The following is a 22,756-nucleotide window of genomic DNA, read 5'->3' on the forward strand; positions in this document are numbered from 1 at the left end:
AGGTCTTTCGGTGTAACCTTTAGTTAAAATTGACCATAGAGTTTCACTGGAGGAGGACTGACATATTCCTAGAGCGAACATATTAATCAAACCTGCGAACAATCGAATCTGCAAATATCAAAGCAATTCATTTTTGAGCATTGCTATTTCTGCCTTGTTGCAAAAGTGAAATGGAGAGGAGATCCCTGATTCTGGGCCCTTATAGTTTGCAGAGTTTTTATTGATCATTTATTGGCGATCAATTTTTGACTATTTATTGACTCCAGCACTTGAACTATACAGTGGAAATATTTAAGTAAATCAAATAAAATAACAGATCCAAGATCAATGCAGAAATGATTGCTTACCCCAATCGCATACCGTTCGACGCCGGCCATTCTTTCCGAATTAATCACCGTTTCTAAATCCAAAGGGTCCTGAAGGATCTCTCCGTCGGTCAACACAACTATGATCTTGGCGGCGTTTTTTTGGGACCCAAAGTTTGGATGGAAGATGCAGTCTCTGTTTCCGAATAGGAATAGCAAAGTCTGACTCTCCCAGCAAAGAAAAAACGGGACAAAGATGTAAAGCGAGCGCATTTTTAAAAGGAAACAAACAAGATGGCGGCTTAGGAGTACAGAATTTAATGGTTTGTTTAACGCTTCTCGGCCAAAAGGGTTAAATTAAATCAGTTTTCTCCCCCGCTGCGAGGAAAGCTTCAAAAAACGGCGGCATTTTCAATGATTCTTCGCAGGCTTAAACATGCTCTGTGCAAAATAAAATCCCATGTTTGCATTAATATAAATAAAAAATAAATATAAATAAATAATTTTATTATTATTATATTATTATTAATATTAAATTTTATAATATAATATAAATAAAAATAAATATAAATTAAATTTATTATTATTATTATTGTATTATTATTAATTTTTATAATATAATATAAATATAAATAAATGTATTAAATATAAATTAAATTTATTATTATTGTATTATTATTAATTTGTATAATATAATATAAATATAAATAAATGTATTAAATATAAATTAAATTTATTATTATTGTATTATTATTAATTTTTATAATATAATATAATATAAATAAATGTATTAAATATAAATTAAATTTATTATTATTGTATTATTATTAATTTTTATAATATAATATAAATAAATGTATTAAATATAAATTTATTATTATTGTATTATTATTAATTTTTATAATATAATATAATATAAATAAATGTATTAAATATAAATTAAATTTATTATTATTGTATTATTATTAATTTTTATAATATAGTATAATATAAATAAATGTATTAAATATAAATTAGATTTATTATTATTATTGTATTATTGTATTATTATTATTATTAATTTTTATAATATAATATAAATAAATGTATTATTATATTATAACAATTATTAAATTTTATAATATAATATAAATATAAATATAGATTATTATAATATTATTATTAAATTTTATAATATAAATACAATATAAATAAAATAAGTTTTATCGTAAATGTAGTTGTCGTACGCCTAATAAAAGGTTAAATGTATGAATAAATTAACAAACTGGAAAGGGGATCAATATTATTCACATCGCTTGGGTCAGCTTTGCATCTCTCCTGCCATCCGCCTCTTACTGCAAATTGGACATCTCCATAGTCTTTATACACTTTGCGCACGTGCAAAAGGTGTGACGGTTTGCGTGCCACTTTTTGCCTAGACAACCCACTGCCACATTTATAATAAAAAAAATAAATAAAAAATAATACATATATATATATATATATATATATATATATATATTTATATAAATTTTTGCCACGCACAAGACATGCTGGATGGCGGACGCTGTCCAGGTCTCGTTGTACACTTGTGTCACGGCTTGCACTTTCCACAAGGCGTCTCGACCTTCGCGCAAGTCGAACTCCGTCTGGATATTAGTGCCGTATTGAACCAAAGCGAAGGCGCACTGGAAGGGAAAGACACCAGATGAAGAAGTGGGAAAGGACAGCTGTGCATGGCATCGTAAACCCACATTTTTGGGACTGCAAGGCCCATCGTTCCTGCTATGGTTGTGCCTTCCTTGCAAAGGTACCCCAGTTATGAAATATTCCCCCATTACTGGTTATGTAGAAATAGGGTTATAATGTTTAATATAATACTGTATTGATATTGTCTTTTATTGTAAGCCACTTCGATCATCCAAGGATCAGGGAGAGGCAGGAAATATAAATAAAAATATAAATAAAATATAAATTTATTATTATATTAATATTATTACATTTGTAGTATAATATAAATAAAATAATAAATATAAATAATTTTATTATTATATTAATATTATTAAATCTTGTAATATAATATAAATAAAATATAAATAATTTTATTATTATATTAATATTATTAAATTTTGTAATATAACATAAATAAAATATAAATAAAATATAAATAATTTTATTATTATATTAATATTATTAAATTTTATAATATAAATAAAATAAATTATAAAATATAAATAATTTTATTATTATATTAATATTATTAAATTTTATAATATAAATAAAATAAAATATAAAATATAAATAATTTTATTATATTAATATTAAATTTTGTAATATAATATAAATAAAATATAAAATATAAATAATTTTATTATTATATTAATATTATTAAATTTTGTAATATAATATAAATAAAATATAATAATAATAATAATAATAATAATATTTATATACCGTTTTTCCAACAGATCAAAGTGGTTTACAAAAAATGCACAAAAAACGACATAAACAATTTAATTAGCAAACATGCAACTAAAATTCATCCCCTTACCCCTAACTAAACACAGTTAAATTAACCAAAATACAATTAAATTAATAACATTGAAGTCTATTAAGATAGACCCTCAACCCAATATCAAATATAACAAATATGATCGCAGCAGCAAAAGCTCATTACAATGCAATAAAATATAAAACAGGTAACAATGAAGACGATACTATCACGTATTATTATTATTATTATTATTATTATTATTGATGAGTAATCAATGAGTAATCGTGGAGGGAAAAAACAGGATATAAATGGAATAACCATAAGAAAAATGTCCTAATGGCCTTTTAATGCTCACTTTGGTGACATTCGGCCGTCGCTGGACTGACATTCGTATTAAGGTTTTGCAAAATGCAAGTTCCAGATCGAATTTGGAGATAGATGTTTAAAGTTCAGACTAAAACCCAGAGCGGATCCTACCCCAAAATATACGGAAGCAACATGGATTGTAAAATAGCTCTCCAAAGAACAGGACATTACCCAATTTATGTAGAACGTATGGGAAACCAAACGCAAGTAGATGTATGAGGATGCTTGATGTATTTGTAATGTTATATGTTGTTGTCTGAGTTTGCAGGATGGTTTACTTTTAATACGTCCTGATATGTCAAATTTAATAAAATAGGAATAATAATAATTTCTATTATTACCCCAAAGCACTTCTCATAGAACGTCTCCATCATATTGTAGATGAAATCTTTGGCTTGTTTGAAGGCTTCCGGCTCGATGCTGCCGGATCCGTCCAAGACGATGGCGATTTCGGTCCTCAGATCTGCCAAAGAAGATTAATGGAGCTAGGTAATAATAATAATAATAATAATAATAATAATAATACCCAGGATTTAATAGGATTATTAAAGCGGTGTCGAACCGCATTGTCCTGACAGTGTAGATTCAAGAGGTTTCCAGTCTTGGTCCAAACTTACCAGAGTCATCCTCCTCTTCCTCTCCCTCCATATCGTTGTTGTTGTTGTTGTTGTTGTTGCCATTCCCACCAAACAGAAAGCTTCCATCTGCAGGATCTTTGTTTAAGGAGGGAATAAAATCAATACAAACAATTAACATTACTTGCAACCAGAGCTATACATCTTCATTTCCCTTTTAAGACTCTCGCAAGCAAGAGCAAAGGGGATCTGAAAAAGAAATAGCACCATCCATCCATCCATCTGTCCATCCATCCATCCATCCCACTATGCCAACTGTCCTTAAAATTGAATATATACCTATATTTTGGCCATGTTCAGCCTTCATGCTCACCTTCGTATGCCTTTGGGTTGTGGCAAAGTGTGGCGACAGTGGATTCGATGTGGCCAAACCCGTCCACATCGCCGCTGCTTCTTTTGCGCCTTTGGACCCTCTTCTTTAACTCAGACTCAACTGCAAAGTCGAAACAAACCCACTTATGAAATTACAGAAATCCTGTATTACCCCAAACGAGGGAAGAAAAAAGGTAAATGGGCATCATTCCAGCATGTTTTGTGTTTCGCCATTGTTTTTCAACGCAACTCTGAAGCGCTCCGGCCGGTGGCGCTTCCCAGATGCGAAACAGCGCACGCAACAAAATGGCTGCCACGTGGGTAAATGGCGGGTCAAGGGTTAGCGCTTAGGTCTGATGGCCGGATATAAATCTACGACCGAAGTTATTCCTTTCGTACCGATGTCCGTAAGGTTGATAAAAGCCTTCTCCCGAAAGTCATTGCCAAGCAAGGTGCAAACGCCATTCAGCTCTGACGTGACTTTGCGCCACTGGCGCCGTTTTTGCTGGAGACAAACCTGTCGGCAGAGTTTAGGAATCAAAAGCTATCCATGGAAACTATACAAACACGACAAAACCACGGTTGGCATTTGGGATTGTTTTAAAAGCCTAAACAGCTCTTTTTCACGCTGGGATGTATCCGTGCCGCGCAGTTGTGACACTTCGGTGTCGCCGTAATGGCCGTGTCTCCATCCTACGCAATGCTGGGATTTGTAGTCTGGAGAGATACTTCGGATGCTTTGCTAGGGATATCTAGTGCTATGGAAAGATCCCAAGCTTTGTAGTAGACAGTATGGTAAGTTACTCACCAGACTACAACTACAAGTTGAGTATCCCTTATCCGAAACTGTGAACAGATCTTGCCAAGTATTCCCTGCGATGGATTCGCCATCAGTCGGGAATGACTTGGAAGCCACACAATGACAACAACAACAACAACAGGGGAAATAGCTTACCAGAATGTGTCCCGGACTTTGGGCTACAGCAATCCCAGGACGGAGCTTTTTGAGTTTCGGTATATTTCCTAGAGAAGAGCGGAAAGAAAAGCATAATGCTGCGTCTCCGAATATTGACTTTGGGGACGGAGGCATTTGCAGCCAAGTGGAGGCCGCCGTTGTGGAAAGCGAACAAGTAGGACCCTGCCGCATCTTTGGCATGGGAGACTAAGGCCGTTGTCACACAACGAAAACTTCCAGGCCGACTGATGCCAATCCAATGCCATCCCAAGCCCAATTGTGCGGATTCACATTAATTCGCAAGAGACCATCAGACGCAATCGCTGTCATTGCGCAGTCATTCCAGACCCGATCCCGAAAAGCAGCTGTTTCCGATGCCGCTGGGGAAAGGGCACAGAGACCCATAGAAAGGCAGCTTGTTTGGATGTAAAAACAGAGCATACCTATACACCTATACACAGATACACACATATATAGATGTTTATATTTCCATATATGTGTATGGCCACCCATGTCCATGGCTCGCCCATTGGGTTGGGTGCGTTTATGTGAGCATGCATGCATATGTATGCGTGCAGACTAATATATGGGTATGTGTGTATGTGCTTCCACGTGGCCATACGTATATGCGCGGAGAAGAAACGCGAAGTGATCATTCGCGTGAAGCTAGCATTCACATGAAACATTGCCCTGTGCCTTTCATGGAGAGTCATTGGAGAGGTCACTAGGCATCATTTGGGGGCGCAGGAGCTTCGGATGGCACCAGGTGGCACCTCCAAAAGGGGTGACACCTGGCCATAACTCTTTATTCTGGTGCCATGGGTCACTTGGAGAAGATAGCCATGGCAATGGAGAAGGAGGAACCGGGGACCACACTTCTTCTGGCCTGTCTTGCCACCCCTAACACCCCATTCCCGACGCCAATATTGGGTGGCACCATCGTTGCCAGTTGCCCAACCAGAGGTTTTCAGTGGGTCAGGATAATAATAATAATAATAATAATAACAACAACAACAATAAGAATAACAATAATTTATTTATAGGATCATATACGTACCTCCCAAGCTGACCGCTTCGCACCGGAGCTCATCCTGCATCTCGCATTTATACAATGTGCCGAAGTCACCTGGTCCCAAGGAGGTAACTAAAATCCTTTTAATAATAATAATAATAATAATAATAATAATAATAATAATGGAGATGATGAGAAGAACAGAGGGACGGAAGGAGAGAGGGTTAGTGATATGATGATGATGATGATTCACATATCAATATATATATACATTTATAAATATATCTGTGTTTCTTTTCGCTCCCGCTCTTTCTCCAGTTCCTTTCGTCCGCCGGCAGCTTGTGGAATCGCTGGTTGTCTTGAATATGTTTGTTTGTTTGTTTGTCTGTTTACCAATATTGACAAACATTGACTTTATTTGACTGCTCTATCGGAGCAGTCCTTTCTTCTTGCGCATTGAAAGGCTGTGTATTCCTGCATGGCAGAGGCTTGGCCTTTATAGCCCCGGAGGTCTCTTCCAACGCTTCTATCACTCTATGATCTCCATATGTAATTATATGTAATCGTATATGAATTATACCATACAGGATCATGCATATATATGCACGATCCTGTTTTAGCTTTTAAGCAAGTTGCCAACTACAAAACAACAGCATCCTGGATTGCAAAGCATAGCTTCCTATAATATTGGAAACTGTGCAACTAGGCTTAGAGAATCCACTGCGGAGATAGCAAGGAGCTCTCTCCTACATTGAGGAACCAGTGGTAGACTACTACTAAGCCTGGGAGTGCCATTTCATTGGCGTGACCCATTGCTATATTACTCAAAAATGAAAGCAGACTTGACAGACAGAGCTTCTCTATCACAGGCCTCTGACAAAACGTTGAACAGGAAACCATGGTTCTGCATCTACTCCGAATGTGGTCAGAGGCGCCGCTGCCTCCGGCGTTTTGCGGGTAGTGCCTCATTGTGATAGATAAGTGTCAAATCTAGGTCCCTTTCCCAGACTCCTTGCTGTGCCAAAGCCAGGGACTCTGTGGGGAAAGCAGGTGGGAATAGGCGATTGATAGAAGATGCGATTGAGAGAAGGATTGATAGAATATGCGATTGATAGAATATGTGACTGGCAGAATATGTAATTGTTTGACAGAATATGCAATTGATAGAATATGCAATTGATAGAATATGCAATTGATAGAATATGATTGTTGGAATATGTGATTGATAGAACATGTGATTGACAGAATATGTGATTGATAGAATATGTGATTGATAGAATATGCATTTGATAGAATATGTGATTGTTTGATAGAAAGATAATTCAAGAAAGGAGGTCTGGGCACTGCAGTCAAAAAAGACGGCCAAAAAGAAGGGATCTCTTTTGTTGGAGGTTTTGTCTATTGACGTATGCATATATTATCGCTGAGAAAATCCACTTTGCAGCCGCTATAGGAGATCAATATGGCTGGCTGAGGACAACATCAACCCACTGGTCCAACTCTAGGAACAACATTGCTTACAGGTTAAGCCCCTTTTGCCCCTGGACCTCTTTCCCCGCCAACTGACCATTTCCGTTGTCCATCTGAACGCTGCAGCACCCGGTGTCCAAACTGGCTGGACATCGGCGGAGAGACCCATCTCTTGCCAGTATCGATGTTGAACCCTTTCAGAGTCTGGAGGGCTGAAGGGGTAAGAAACACGGCAGGGTCAACCACCCTGGAAAGGGCAAAAATCAGTAAACTAATCTGGACAGAAAAGCTCTCTTGGACTTTAGTTTAGGCCTAGTTTATCCTTTGAAAAACGTCCCCAGCTTTGCTTGGTTTGAAAGTGTTTCCGAAGGGCCAAAGGATTAAGGTCTAACAGCATCATCCTTTACTGTGAAGGAATCCCCATTGAGTCCAAGGAGAATGCGGATAGGACTGCAACCTTTAGAACAGGGATGTCCTGCAACTCCCAGCATCCTGCACTGCTGGCAATGCTGGCTAAGGCTGCTGGGACTTGCACTCCAAAAACATTCGGAGGGCGCCCCATCCTGCAAAATCCACAGATCTTGCAGAATTGTGCGCGTCAAATCAATTTGTTGGCGATGAAAAAAGGAGATCGACTTACCGAGAAACAAGAGGAGGAACCGAAGAGACCCCATAAAGTCAATGGCTGCACAATGAAACAGTGCATATACATATATATATCGGTTGTTGAAATCGCTGCGCATCAAGTGCTTCCGTGGTGCGGACGTGGAGCCTCTCCAGACGAACTTCTCCCTTCGACAACCTGATAACTGTTGTGGGTTTCCTCACTCGAGTTTCAAGATGTGGTCGGCCACCTGAAGGGCAAAGCCGAGGCGGCGCAGCATGCGCCAAAAGCCCCTCTGAGCAAACCGCCTCAGAGGGAGGGCTTAACGCAGGACTAAAACCCAGGCCTTGAGATTTCGGGGCCAAAACCCCGAGAGACGGGGATGACCCCTGAAAATCCGGTGATGCGACAAGGGACATCCCCTTGTGGCGCCACAAAAGCAGGACACATGGAGCGAAACCCACAGAGTGCACCGTCCAGAACCAAAACCCCAGGTCTGACGCATGAAGAACACACACAATTTTGGAGGCAATGGTCTCGCCCTGAGTTTCAAATGTCTTTCTTTCACTGAGTCTCAAAGATGCTGCAAGATCTCTCTACATACTGACCCTACAGACTAACACGGCTATGTCTTTGAATGCTGCACCTGAAAACCTGTGTTCTCCTAGCCTCCCGATGCCGTAAGACGAAGGATGAGGAGGGGAAAGGGGAGCCGGGTAGGCATTAAACGGCTTTGTAAAAAAGGAATTTCACTCCTAGGGGAATCTTAAAACGAAGGTATACCTTGCCATAGTGCTGAGGTTTGCATAAGGAATCTTTACTTCATTGTTTCTATTGCTATGGATGATAACAACCTTTGCTCTGGGTGCAAACAGATAGAGTCTGGACCATGGATTTAAATCAGCCTTTGGACCTTATTTGCTTTCGTTTCCAGTCGTAAGATAACGTCCCAGTTCTTCCCGCTAGACTAAACTAAACGTATCTCTGTAAAAATTCCTCCCAGAAGGAAGGTCAAGATGGCCCTTGCCTCCAAACCTCTCCAAATCTGGTGAGAATCCACTACCCTCCAATGGTCCCAGTTTGGCGAGGACAGTCCCAGTTGATCCTTCGCCATCCTGTCTTTTTATCTGCTCTTGCAATATCTGTTTCTCCCACCGTTTCCCGCTTTGTCCTCGGCCTGCTTCCATCGCCGCAAACCGAATTCAAAGTGCCCTTATTATGCCATCTTGACCATGCTCCGGTGTTGACACATTGGTGAAACATTGTGGGGTATGCAAGTATGTGTGGTGCCCCTTTTAAAATGAATTTATTGCACATCCTGAATGTTGTATCAGACCACCGCAAGCTCTCCAAATCCAATGAAAATCCCAATGAAATAATAACCATTCCAGGTTCCCATCAGAGCGCATTTCTTGTTCAGCTTAAGTCACACCGTTCTAAACATCGCCTCCGAATGTAATGAAAGTCCATCCAACTCTTTTTGTGGGATGCGACAACAAACAGGCAAAAAAAAAGAGAGATAGAAGTTTGGTTTTATTTGTAAAGCACACTTTCACAGATACAATTGCCTCCTATAATCTCAAAGGGACGTACCTCTTCATCACTTTTATGGCCTGATACAGACAGGCCAAAATAAAGCTGCTTGGAGTCACTTTGGAGGTGTGCTGTTTAAATGATACATGTGTCCTAAGAGTCCAGAAATTGGTGCAGCTTCCAGACTCTTAGGACGCATGCATCATTGAAACAGCATACCTCCAAAGTGACTCCAAGCAGCTTTATTTTGGCCTGTCTGTATATAGGTCCTTATATTCCCAAAAGAGGCTGAGAAAGACAATCAGAAATCCTGCACATTTCTCATCATTAAAACCATTGACTCATATTCAATAACTCGACTTGGACTCGAATCGGCGCACTGACTTGCAACTTGGATGTTTTTAGCTGGCCTAACATCATCCAGAAACATTATGGAATGGTAAAAAAGGTTCTCCTCCTTTGAACAATGCTTCTGTCTCACTGCTTTTTCCCTCCCGGTCGCACAACAGAAATGCTGGGTTTGACGTTGGACATATACACTATACCTTGCCGGCTGCTTTTAGGAAAATCCTTCCTATCTCACACAATGACAATCCCCACCATTTGTAGTTCTGCACTCCTCTGAATAAACCTCATTTTTCTAAAATGCCATCTTGACAAATTCCCTACGATCGTTTCAATTTCTTTTAGCTAACTCAGTGCACATCTTCATTCTCTAGCGATTTTAACTCCAACCCACGCACCACATTTCTGTTCAAGTTGGCTCCCAGACTTGAGACTCATCTCGAAAGCCTCTTGCAAAGCCTCGAAACTTGATCTCAGACCTGGAGTTAAATACTCGAGTACACAATGGCAGGATAGTAAGCGATGTTTTCAGATTCTCATACTCTGGAACAAAATACTAAATGCTTGAAATAATTTTGCACTCGACACTCTCATGTTCAAGGCAATGCTCTTCAAAGCTGACCTCTTCTCTGGGAGGTCCTCTGCTGCACAGTCCTATTGCAGATGGCATCTTCACAATGATTGTTTTTCCCCGTTGTGGTCGGATCATTGTCGCGTGGGAAGTCAAACCGCGTCGCCTTAAAGGTTGGCCATACTGTTAGTCATCATCACATCTCCCTTGTGGTTTCTGTCTCAGTGGCTGATAGCGTGCAATGGCACCTGCTCCTCCATCTCCTCTGGTGTGGCGAGATGCGCCTCGGTCAGGTTGGACACCCAGCTCCAGACGCTCTCCTCTGGGAGACACAACATGGAAGACATCACATGAGGAAAAGCTCAGCGTTGGACAAAGCAATAAGAAGGGGAGAGGCAGAGAAACTTTGGCGAACATGCGTCTTTATGCAAACAACCATGAAGATCAGAACCTTACTCTTCCATAGCTTAGTAGTAAATACCCTGGCGTGCATGGCATAGTGGTTTGAGCGTTGGACTACGGCTCTGTAGACCAGGGTTTGATTCCTGCTTGGCCATGAAACCCACTTGGGCAAGAAGTCACACACTCTCAGCCTCAAGGGGAAGGCAATGGCAAACCTCCTCCAAACAAAGAAAACCTTGCGATAGGTTCGCCTTTGGGTCCCCATCAGTCAAAAATGAGTTGTAGGCGCATAACACCAAGAAGCATGGCAAAAGGGTGTAGTGTGCTGCCCTCTAATGGAATCTAATTTTAGTTGCAATAATATCCATCCTTGGAGTAACTTAAAAGTTGAGTTGAGACTTTATAAAGACAGTCTAAGCACCCAAAGGAAAGGAGACTAAGGCCACAGTGCCGAATTAATGCGTTGACATTGCTTTATCTGTCAGGGCTCCATCCCATGGAAGCCTAGGATTTGAAGTTTGTTGTGGCACCAGAGCCACAGAAGGCTAAATGTCTCACCAAACAATAAACCAGATGCTTCAGAGCATTAATCCGCTCTGAATAAAGACTATGGAGAACAGTTTTACATACTTTTTTCACTTGGAAACCCAGAATCCATAGGGTCTTCCTTCAGGGCTCCCAGCTCTCTCTTCCAGTCGGCCCAGTTCAGCTCCTCCACTCTGAAACCCAGAAACAAACCTTTACAGCAAAGTGTCTGAATTCTGCCGCTCAGCTGGCATGTTAATAGAAAGGCGATATGTACAGTTTAGACGGCAATCTTAAACCTGGACTAAAACGCTCATCATCCTTGATCACTGGTCATGTTGCCTGGGGCTTCTGGGAGTTGATTTCCAAAACGTCTGGAGCATCAAATTGCCTACTCCTCCTCAACACACACTTACCTGGGAGGCAAATCTGCTGGATAAATAAAGTTACTATAAAGTGATTAAGTAAAACCCTCAGTGGATTTAAACGGACCCTATTTGCATTGGATCTACTAGACACAACAGAGTTGAACTCACCGGAAGCACCATCTCTCATCTTTCTTTCCTTCCAAGCCGACAGAGAGAAGGCACCCGGCTCTCGGCGTCTTCTTCCAGCACCAGAACCAGTTTTTCTCTATCTCCAGAATAGCAATGGCTCTCTGCAAATACAAGAGAAGGAAGTAAAATATAGGCGTCTGATCCTCCAGCGTTTCAGAGATGACAACTGGGACACGTGTGGCCAAGTGTGGTCAAGATGGCGAAGGTATTAAGACTGACTGCTTTCTTTTAGCGCATCTAATTGATCGTTTGAACGTCAGCTTGGTCATATAAACCTACTGGTTGACTTTGGACAAGTCGCACTCTCTCAGCCTTAGAGGATGGCAATGGCAACCCCACTCCGAAGAAACTTGCCAAGAAAACCCCATGATCGGGTTGCCATAAGTCGGAAACAACTTGAAGGCACACAACAACAACAAGATGCATCCTCAATATTGGATGGTTTGTGGGATGGGAAACGTAAAACCGAGACGTTTATGAGTATTTGGGTTCATATTGAGTCTGTGGTGGCTCTGGGGTCTTGGGACTGTAAATGGAGTTTGGGGGCCACATGTGGCCCACAGGCCCTACATTCCCCAGTCCTATGCTTAGAGTATGCTCAGCCTATGGGTTAATCTGGCCATAGGTAGATAAGGCCATCGAATTGACCAGACGCACCTGGAGCTTCCAGACGCTTTGGCTGTCTCCAGAGACGTTGGTGACCGTCTCGCTCATGAGGGCGATGAGCATGTTGAGCAGAAGGATGTACGTCAAGACGACAAAGAGGAGGAGCAGCAGCATCACAAAGTACTTGAACTTGACGTTCTCGTGGAACTCCAGCTCTCCCATTCCAATGGTGAACTTGAAGAGCTCCAAGGAGGTCTTCAGCAGCCCGGTGTACCTAACCTGGCCTTCGCTGGCGTCGCTGGCAGGGAGAGAGCCGTTCTGGGCTGACTGGGGAGCCGTCCCAGTGAGGATAACAAGGGCTGCAATGGGAAAAGAAGACTTGTGCAAGGGAGGACCAAGAAGAAGACCGCACTAGAAGTGGATCAGTTAGAGTATGCTCAGCCTATGGGTTAATCTGGCCATAGGTAGATAAGGCCGTCTGGTTGGCCAGGCATGGTCAAAGGAAAGCATGGTCCTGGGTTTGCAAGACCTGAGTTTGCAACTGATCGGTGCTCTTGGAGGAAGTCTCACATTTATGCGTTGAAGTCAACTTGATGGCCAATAGCAACAAACAATGGACGATGCTAAAACAACTAGTAACTCACCTGTTGAAAAGCCAAAAAGGAAAATGACATAAACCATGAGGAAATGTAGAAGATCCCTGAGGATGGCCTGGAAGAGAGAGCAGAATCAGGTATGCCTCAATGAAGCCTCCGACTATAACATTTCTTTTTACGGGGTTTCTGCCCCCTAATCTTCATTTCTTTGCATTTCTATAGCACTTGGCAATGCTTTTTAAGCAATCAATTCTGTGCAGTAAAGTAATGGGACTTGCGTGACAGATTTGTGCAATAGCATCACTGTGCAAATTATTATTTAAGAGATGACCTCAAAGGATACACATGTTTAAGTAGAAGATGCCATGGTTCACCTAATGGTGAAATTTCCCTGTAAACTAGGTTGGAATACATATATCCGAAGGGGGAAAAAGAGCCACAAGTAGGCTATCTTGTGGGGAAGAAGACGCTCTGGTCCGAAGCGCATGCTTTTGGAAATGTAAGTGTTCAGTTTATCTCACTAACCAACCTTCTGTATCATAACAATGTAGATCCCCGTCTGCTGGAAACCTCGCGTATAGTAGAGCATGTTCACCCAGCCCAACAGCAGAGAGAAAACCATCAGAGGGATGTATTCTTCCAGTCCTGCAAGATACGTGATCGCCGAAAGGAGCAGGGCAAGCGACTGCACCAACCTGAAAGAGCAAGGAGGGAACACGTTCTTCTCAGAAAAATCAGGTTTGATATAACAACTCCTACGGTTCTGGGAGTTGTAGCCAAAACAAAAGCCAGGGACGAGCCATGTAAGCGGCTCTGAACACCACAACGAACTGTTATTTCAACAAGCTAGATTTAATAAGCCATCAGCAAACCATAGGTCCAGTGTGGTCCGTGGCTGGTTAAGAACACATGGGTTGTTAGCAGAGGCAGACTCATGCGTCACAACAGGCCAGGTTTCAACACACTGCCCCAGGGTTTTGCCGTAACATGTGAACTCAACCAGAGAGCATTCCAATTTCAGTGTGAATACCCTTGTCTCCTTCCCAATAGAGACACACATGGCCTGTTAAACTCACAGAAAAATGTCAATGCAGCCATCCATGAGCAGGCTTTTCCATAACAGGCGCCTTCTCCACAGGTAAAGACTCTGGAAGGGAATGTATAGGGACGTAAGACGTAACCCAAGAAGGCGATGGAGAAACAGATGCTTGACCATCTGGACAGAGGTGACCTTCTTGAGCCACCTCCGCCTGCTTTCAAAAATTACTTTTCTTGGGCCTGACTTTACTGGGGTGAGCAAGATAAAAACATGGCATCCCCCAAGATCCACCCCCCATGACCCAAAAAAGGTGAGGATCACATAAAACACATGCTAGGGGGAAAAGGAAAAGAGGTAGGTACCATAGAGATATACAGTACCTGAGCCAAGAAGAGGTAAATGCCTCCGAAGAGAACAACCAACTGTCCAAGGAACCTCCAAATATCACCGGCGTTCAGCGTCACTGGAAACGGAGGCTGCGGAAATACAAGGGTTGTGGGTGCATCCACATTGTAGGACTAAAGCCGTTTGGCACCATTTTTGATTGTCATGACTCTAATCTCCAGAATCCTGGGATTTGTTGTTTGGTGAGGCACCAGAACCATTTGACAAACCAAGCTGAATACTTCACCAAACTACAAATCCTGGTGGGAAGAGAGTCAGGGTGATGCATAGTGGTTTTAGTGTTGGACTAGGACTCTGGACACCAGGGTTCAAATCCCAGTTCAGCCATTGAAACCCATTATGTTTAGGCAGGTCACACTTTTTCAGCCCCATAAAACAACTATTACCTTCCCATCCAGAGGCCGATGATAACCAACAGCGGAGAAGATAGCCATGAACATCATATAGGAGACAAAACTGAGGTAAAACCTCCAGCTAGCGAAAGTATCCCATTTATGCTGGAGTAGCCGGTTCACAGGCTCCAGAACCACCATTTTGTACCGATTCTGCAACATGAGACAGAGAAAACATCCCTTTAAACATATTCAGGGTACATTTTTTCTGAGCGCATACCTCTAAAAGTCAGCCAGGCAAGCAAAGACTTATTATGGCCATAAAAATCAATATGAATCAAACTTAAGGGTGAAACCAAAAGGTCCCTGGGAACGCATTTGAGGGGTTCGGGGCCTTAGAAATTAGTTTGGTGGAACTGCAACATCCAGTATCCTCAATACAGAACTACAGTAGTAGTTTAGAGAACTCCTTGTCATGATGCAAAAATATTTTAGAGCATCTGGGGCTGGAGTGGGCCTTTAGAAGCCATTAACTTACAAATGAATGTGTCATTAAGAGTCATTCGCTCATAGTTATGAAGCCTGTCCCGATGAGGACCTGCAAAATGTTCTGGAAAGATAACTGACATATATATATATATATATATATATATATATATATATATAAAAAGGAGGAATACTCCAAGGTCTTCACTCACAGGCGTGTCGCTGCTATAGGCGAGGATTTCCAGCACAGAGTTTTCTTCAAAGCTATCGATGGAAGACAAATCGTAGAGGGAAATTTGGACCGGGCCGTAGGTCCATTCGGTGAACTTGCGGGAAAGGTGGCGGTATTCGGGGTCTTGGATCTCCCGCTGAAGAATGTGCTTAAAAATCTAAGCCAAAACAAAGATGGATTGTGTGTTAATATGAAATAATGCAGTGTAGCCTGTAAATAGCCAGTGTGATGTAGAGATCTGACTGGTTGGACTAGGGGTCTGGGAGACAAGGGTTCGAATTCATGCTCAGCCATGGCCAAATCACCCACTATTAGCCCCAGAAGAAGGCAAAGGCAAACCCAACTCTCTTCTAACACTTTACTCCTAGCAAATCCTCCTTGAGGCAACCTTCTCACTCTGCCAAACATTAAGGCCAGCCCCGACCCAAAAGCAACAGCGGAAGTAGTAAAGTGGCGATGCCCGCGGCAGCTTTACCTCGACTTTGCCAGTCTTGACGGCCAGTTTCAAAGGGGTCAGCCCTTGCCTGTTGACAATCTCCTCCAGTTTCCAGGTGGGGTTGATCCGGGCGCCTTCCATCAGAATCTCGTCGTACATCTCGACCACCATCTCCGTGTTCTTCTCCGTGTCGTTGGCCACCATCACCAAGGCGTGCAAGACCGTGTTGCCCAGAGAATCCTGTTCGGTCAGCCTGGCCTTTTGGTGAGAGTTATGCAGGAGGTACTGGATCACGTCCATCTGGTTGGTGCAAGCGGCTAAAGAGAGCGGGAGCTCGCCTGGACGGGAAGGAGAGAATGAAAGTTGAAGAGTGGGAGGAAAGGATCAGACACGAGGAAGAACAGCAGCCTCACTGAATGACTGTTTGACTTTTCCTCTTCCTTCCCCTTCACTTTTCCCTCTTGTGTGGTTCCTTAGAATGTAAGCTGTAGGCACTCTATAATAAGCATCTCCAGGAGGAAGGCTAAAAATGCAAGCATCGTTGCCATCACTAGCTATTATGATTTCAGGGTCTCACGCTTGTCAAGGCAACATACCAAAGTAGAAACAGGCTCCTCTCTTCTTCTGGTGGAAGAACTTGCCACAGGCTTTAGCATGGACATCCGCACCATTGGCCACCAGCAGCTCGACTAAATCAAGGTTCCTCTTCTCAATGGCAATGTGGAGAGGCGTATGGCCTGGAAGATGACAAAACTGGCACATGATACACTTTACTATGGTTTAGGGGCACATCGACAGGAAAATACAGCTTACTTTTGGGTGGCACCAATCTGCAACAACTCTGGGCTTATCTACACACACCAAAATGACTACAGAACGGTCCACACAGTTCTCCCTTTCAAACGCATCCTGGTTTGATAAATCACAATATAGCATGACCACCCCAGGGTTTTTTCCCTCTGCCTCCCCCAAGCATGCAAGTGTACATATGCCTAAACTTCTTCAGTGTTATGCTTTTATCAATGGCTTATCATGACACACTCTTCAAAGCCTTCCAAAAAATAAGACATATAAGACTTCATCACATCAGCCAGTGTTACTTTAAGAATGGAGGCATGCCAGTTTGGCATCATCACATTTCCCCCCGCAACAGTACTTTGGCAATCCATGGTCACCCGATTTGTTTCCTGCACTACCAAACGCTGTCAACTGGGAGGACTGGGAGGGATACTGGATATGGGCTGCCAACCGCCTCTCGAAGCGAACTGCAGTGTGAATACGCACACAGCAGCCGGCTTGGGGAAGTTGTTGGCAGCCACGGTCGCTGTGGGTGAGGAGGAGAGGAGCAAAACCATGCCCATTCGCACACATCAGAAATGGAACTGCACCAGAAGGCACCTATCGCAAGATGTTGCCTTTATCCTGTTAAAATATGTGTGATAAAGTCCACAGATTATTGATTGAAAACAAGAGGCAATGGGAGATAGATTTCTTTGACACAGCAACTTGATTGAGGAAATAGACAATAGATCTCAAGGATAAAATCTTGAATATACTAGGACTGATTCCTTCCTATTTTTGCAACAAACCCAAATATACTTCTCCACGCACACATGAAAGAGACTGCTGTCACTCTGCTGTCACCCACTCTTACCTTTGTAGTAGCTGTCACTGCAAGCGGTGTTGATCAGTGGCCTCGGGTTCTCCGTCTCCCTGTCGATCTTCAACAGCAAAGGGATGGTGGGGTTGGCCCCGTCTTTTAAATTCAGCAGGGCCTTCATGAGGCAGGTCTTGCCTGTTCTTCCATCTGGAAGGGAAGGGTCCGAGCAGAGATGGAGCATTACCTTCATGACTGCCTTTTGCTGCGCCAGAGATGGACCGGGACATTTTGCCGCCTCAAGTCCCACTCTGCCAGCGGAAGGCGCATAGTGCTCAGAGCAGTGTCAACCACAAGGCTGGTTAGCAATAATAATATAAAGACAACAAACGCTAAGAATACCCAGACAGAGAACTTCAGATAGCCTAAGGGTCTTCTCTTGGTTCTAACCTGCGGTGCGAAAATAATGCAGTTTGACACTGCTTCAACTACAATGACTCAATACTATAGAATCCTGGGATCCGAATTCAATAGCACTGAGACACGGCAGTTAAAACGGTGTCAAACGGCATGATTTCTGTTGTGCAAATTAGACCTTGGTCCTATCACAGGTATGTTTGGTGAGGACACATAGAATCCCATAATCTTACAGATGGATGGGAACACAAGGAATATATCTAGTGCAGCCCCATTGAAAAGCAGCAATCAATATCCTCATTGAGAAAGGACGAACTCACCGGTGTATTCAGAGTTAGTGAGAAACTTGCAGGTTTTTTGCAGATATTCCTTAAGGCCTTCCAACTCCTCTGGCCTTCCTCTCATAATGGCGCCAAAGAGACGGTCTCGGTCAAAGCGGTTTGGGTCTTTTGGGCTGGGGAAGAGACCCAAAATGAGCCAAATCCCCATACCATCCCTTTGTTACAGAGAGTAGGGCTGAAAGAAAGCCATCCCCTGAAGATCTCAAAGTTTAAACCAGCTCCTTACTTCACAAGCCCTGGCCGATAATTGAGGTTGACTCTGATCCTTGGGGAAGCGGGGGTCTCCTTCTGGAAGGGGGTCTCCAGGGGCCGGGGGGCTTCGTCCGACCCACCGTCCCACTTCTCTGCAGCCTCTGCCCCCGTGGTAGTGCCATCATCCGTCTCTAATACCAGTGGGTTCGCCTGCATCTTGTAGTCAGAGATCCTGGCAAGGAAATAGAACTCCGTTAGAAACAAATCATAGAATCATAGAATCGTAGAGTTGGAAGAGACCACAAGGGCCATCCAGTCCAACCCCCTGCCATGCAAGAAATCACAATCAAAGCATCCCCGACAGATGACATTTGTTTGTACTTTGCATATAAGTCTTTCATTCATGCCCTGCCTTGTCCCACTTTCCAGGCTTTATCCTCACAGCCGCCTTTAACTGCCATGGCTGCATGCGATGGAATCCTGGAATTTGTAGTTCATTGTGGCACCAGGGCTCTCTGACAGAGAAGGCTGACTATCTCATGATGCTACAAATCCCATAGCAGCTCAAGAGGAGGTATTCAATGGGGGCGGGGGACTATTGAATACCTCCTTTACAGTTCAGGCTAAAGCCTGGAGCAGAATCATCGCCCCATTGATATAAACCGCCACTCTCTCTCTACCTGGCCTACCTCACAGTGTTATTGTTTGAATTCAAAGATATAGTTGTGTTAGTATTATCAGTACGCAAAGAGATCTTGTAACACCTTTGAGATGCAGTATGAGCTTTTGTAGCCTTAAGTCTACTTCCTTGGATGCATTTGTCAACTAACTGTCACCATCCACCCTGGAAATGTTTTAAATTTGACAGCTGCCCTATATATTCTCCCAATAAATGTTCAATAAATGTATCTGATGAAGTAGATTTAAGTCTAGGAAAGCTCATGCTGCCAACTTCCTTCTTCCAGTTCGTCTCCAAGGTGCTACAAGATCTCTTTGCAAAAGGGTGATTGTTGCTGGGAGAAAGAAGACAGTCATTTATACCACAGTGATTCAAAATGGTGGCCCACGAATCGACGCTGGATCTATGGGGGCTTTCCAGGAAAGAAAGAAACAGTGGTAAGCGTAAAGAAGGTACCAATGCCAGGCAAATGCCAAATACCTTGGGATGCATCATACCACGTCATGAGCTTCTTGGAGAAAAGGCACCATCTTAAAGCAGCTAATAAATAAATCAGGAAGCCCGCTCTCAGCTAACTGTTGCCATCCATGAAGTCGCTTGACGGCTGGCGGGTACATTCTCCCAATAAATGTTCAATAAACCTACTTTATTCCCTCGCACGTCCCTATTCCATTGTTCGGCTTTTCCCTATCCGCCCCGCCTGCCATACAGTCCCAGCCCTTGAGCACATAAACCCTTAGTTTGAAAACACATACTTTGCAAGCCGGGTCCATCAGCCGAATATCAAGGAGCCGGGTATGAATTCGTCTCTCAATCTGGGCGTGGGATGATCCAGTCGTCCTCCTTGTAGATAAAATCCACTTGGAAGACTCCAGAGCTGTCTGATATGGCCAGCATCATACAGACAGAGCATGAGAAATGAGGCAAAGGGGATGGAGCAGAAGATAAGCATCCAGTTAGAAGCGGTGGCTAATGGAATTACAAATATATATATATATATATATATATATATATATATATATAGTGGCATCTGATTTATGGCAACCCTATCACAGAGTTTTGTTCAGAAGGGGCTTTGCCAGTGCCTCCCTCTGAGGCTGAGAGGATGTGATTTGCCCAAAGTCATCCATGGATAAACAGGGATTCGAACCCCGGTCTCCAGAGTCATAGTCCAATGCTTTAGTTTGAGCTGAAGTTGCAAGAACCCTATACGATCCTTGCCTCTGAGAAAGGTTCAACTTTAAACTTCACACCAGAAGCCAGAGCGGATTCGGCACCCCACTAATATGGAACCCACCGCCTGCAGCTTGTGGGAAAATGTGCTATGAAACAGTGGGATTTTAACCTAAGCCTTTGCTTCTTTGAGACCTGAAACCTATTTTAAATCCCCCAACGTTCAGCCGTAGAACAAACTTGGTTTTGTGCACAAAATATTGTATAACGTTACCTCCAGGTTATGGGTATAAAGTGTATGCCAAACATAGATGAATTGCATGTTTGGACATGGGTCCCTCCTCTAAGAGGTACATATAAGTACATATATTACATACATATATGCCAAGATAGGCGTTCCGAAATCGAAAACGCTTCTGGTCCCAAGCATTTCGGATAAGGGAGACTCAAAAGTGTAGTAAAAATGGAATTCTCAAACCTGAAAATGTGGTGGTTGTGATATTCGGTATTGCATGGCGGAGGCTGAAAAACTACATATACATACATACGTTCATACATACATACATATGTGCATACATATATACATATACATATGTAAAATATTGCTACTCCTAGAGATTTCCAAGGCAGGCAATGTATTTAATCTTTCCTTCCTTCCTTCCTTCCTTCCTTCCTTCCTTCCTTTCTTTCTTCTTTGGCTGTTAAAAAGAGCAATATGAGTAGCCGTATTTGGCCCACCGTTGCCTCTTTCTTGCTTAAATTAGCCCTTCTCCTTCCAGTTTAGCTGGGTTGAGCGAAGAAAAGAGAAAGGTATTTATAGCTGGCGGTGCACTTACTTTACAACAGACTTTCGTCCTGTCTTAATGCCGAGGCCTCCGCTACTCAGCCGAGCCAAAACCCATCCAACAACTGCAACAGCTTGCAGAAAGAGCCAAAGAATGCGAGGCTTTCCTTTTTCTTATCTGGACCTTCCCAATGCGTTTGAAACGGACGAAGCGACCAGCAACCGCACCCAGCTTCCAAACCCGGGTTCCGTCGGCATCCGCACGACCCGATCCGGTTCCAAAAACGACAACAGACCCGACGGCGTAGGTTTTGGGATGCTGTTCGTGAAAAAACAAAATAAAAATTAGAAACCAAAAGGAAAGGATTACACGCAGCGTTGTTGCGGAGAGAATAAGAGAGGCCCAATGGATGTTGCTGGCCTGGTCCCACCCTTCGGAGACGGCACAATATTGCTAACATCTGTCTGTTTTAACCTCTGCTTGGCTGCGATGGAGGAAATGCAACGCAACAAGACTAATAGGCTTGTCTTTAAAAACAACATTTCTTTTCCTCTGCCTTTGTGGTTTTGCCCCATGCCTTTTGTCACAAGACGGCAAGGAAAACTCAGAGTCAGGCGGAAAAGGGCCCCGGCCAAACAGAAATGCCCCTTGTCCAAACTGTTTCCTTACGAATGACAAGCCTTGTTTCTCACCCTCCGACGCGCCGAGATGAAAGAGGAAGCCCGGCGACAGTTACGAAACCCAAACCGCCATGTTGGCAGAAAGCAGACCATGTGGCATCAGAAAGCCCAGAAAAATCAGCTATTTTATTATAACGCTACATGAATGCATTTGGGCCCAAACACACATTGGCAAAAGGTTCTAGTTCCCAAAGGCATGGAAGCTTTGGCTGCATCTGCACTGCAGAATTAATGCAGTTTGGCACCGCTGTAAATGCCGTGACCCAATGCTAAGGAATGCTGGGATGTGTAGTTTTCGGAGATATTTAGCGTTCTGTTGGAGAGATCTGCTGCCACAACAAACTAAAGGTCCCAGCTTTCCATAGGATGGAGCCATGATGGTTAAAGCGGTGCCAAACTGCATTATTTCTGCAGCCAATGCGGTTCTGCAAAGAGAAGACTAGAAAAAAAATACATCGTTCCTGAATCCAGATTCGGGGAAAGACTAAATGGAGCTTCACATAACATTTAAGTCACTTCTAGGATGGAATTAAAACAACATTCTGGGTGATAAAGTGTATACATCCACACAGTACAAATATTACAGTTTGATACTGCTTTAAGTGCTGTAGCTAAAGGTTGAACCCAGTTAAAGAGGTGTCCTTTATTTCGGATAACGGAGACTCGTCTTCATATTCTAATTTGTGTTGGCATTC

At 42.6% G+C, this 22,756-nt stretch overlaps 2 protein-coding genes across 3 annotated transcripts in view; both read right to left on the minus strand.

Moving 5' to 3' along the window:
• Nucleotides 1–6,143, minus strand: part of ITGAE (integrin subunit alpha E) — a 28,636-nt gene extending 22,493 nt beyond the window's left edge. Inside the window, exons 1-7 of the mRNA XM_089484286.1 lie at nucleotides 6,104–6,143; nucleotides 5,047–5,114; nucleotides 4,491–4,608; nucleotides 4,093–4,212; nucleotides 3,486–3,607; nucleotides 1,830–1,972; nucleotides 348–501 (exon numbers count right to left, since the gene is read on the minus strand). Of these exons, the coding sequence (XP_089340412.1) occupies nucleotides 348–501; nucleotides 1,830–1,972; nucleotides 3,486–3,607; nucleotides 4,093–4,212; nucleotides 4,491–4,608; nucleotides 5,047–5,114; nucleotides 6,104–6,143 (765 nt within the window). The remainder of the gene's footprint in view (nucleotides 1–347; nucleotides 502–1,829; nucleotides 1,973–3,485; nucleotides 3,608–4,092; nucleotides 4,213–4,490; nucleotides 4,609–5,046; nucleotides 5,115–6,103) is intronic.
• A 3,640-nt stretch (nucleotides 6,144–9,783) lies between these two features.
• Nucleotides 9,784–22,071, minus strand: LOC149301427 (transient receptor potential cation channel subfamily V member 2-like). 2 transcript variants are annotated; one of them, XM_089483914.1, is made up of 18 exons: nucleotides 22,051–22,071; nucleotides 21,433–21,699; nucleotides 20,179–20,304; nucleotides 18,779–18,976; nucleotides 18,532–18,665; nucleotides 17,852–18,004; nucleotides 16,794–16,934; nucleotides 16,237–16,535; nucleotides 15,742–15,918; nucleotides 15,098–15,256; nucleotides 14,687–14,782; nucleotides 14,344–14,414; nucleotides 13,797–13,962; nucleotides 13,316–13,382; nucleotides 12,723–13,030; nucleotides 12,045–12,166; nucleotides 11,614–11,702; nucleotides 9,784–10,903 (listed from the first exon to the last, which is right to left on the minus strand). In XM_089483914.1, the coding sequence occupies exons 4-18, from the start codon at nucleotides 18,958–18,960 to the stop codon at nucleotides 10,803–10,805; spliced, it is 2,265 nt and encodes a 754-aa protein (XP_089340040.1). In that variant the 5' UTR covers nucleotides 18,961–18,976; nucleotides 20,179–20,304; nucleotides 21,433–21,699; nucleotides 22,051–22,071; the 3' UTR covers nucleotides 9,784–10,802. The 2 variants fall into 2 exon arrangements, with proteins under 2 accessions (XP_089340040.1, XP_089340038.1); XM_089483912.1 differs by lacking the exon at nucleotides 22,051–22,071 and having other exon boundaries at nucleotides 21,433–21,862.
• Nucleotides 22,072–22,756: the final 685 nt, after the last annotated feature.

This window comes from Sceloporus occidentalis, unplaced genomic scaffold (genome assembly GCF_023333645.1).
Source record: "Sceloporus occidentalis isolate IW3139 unplaced genomic scaffold, rSceOcc1.0.p SCAF_21, whole genome shotgun sequence".
In the NCBI taxonomy this organism is placed as follows: Eukaryota; Metazoa; Chordata; class Lepidosauria; order Squamata; family Phrynosomatidae; genus Sceloporus; species Sceloporus occidentalis.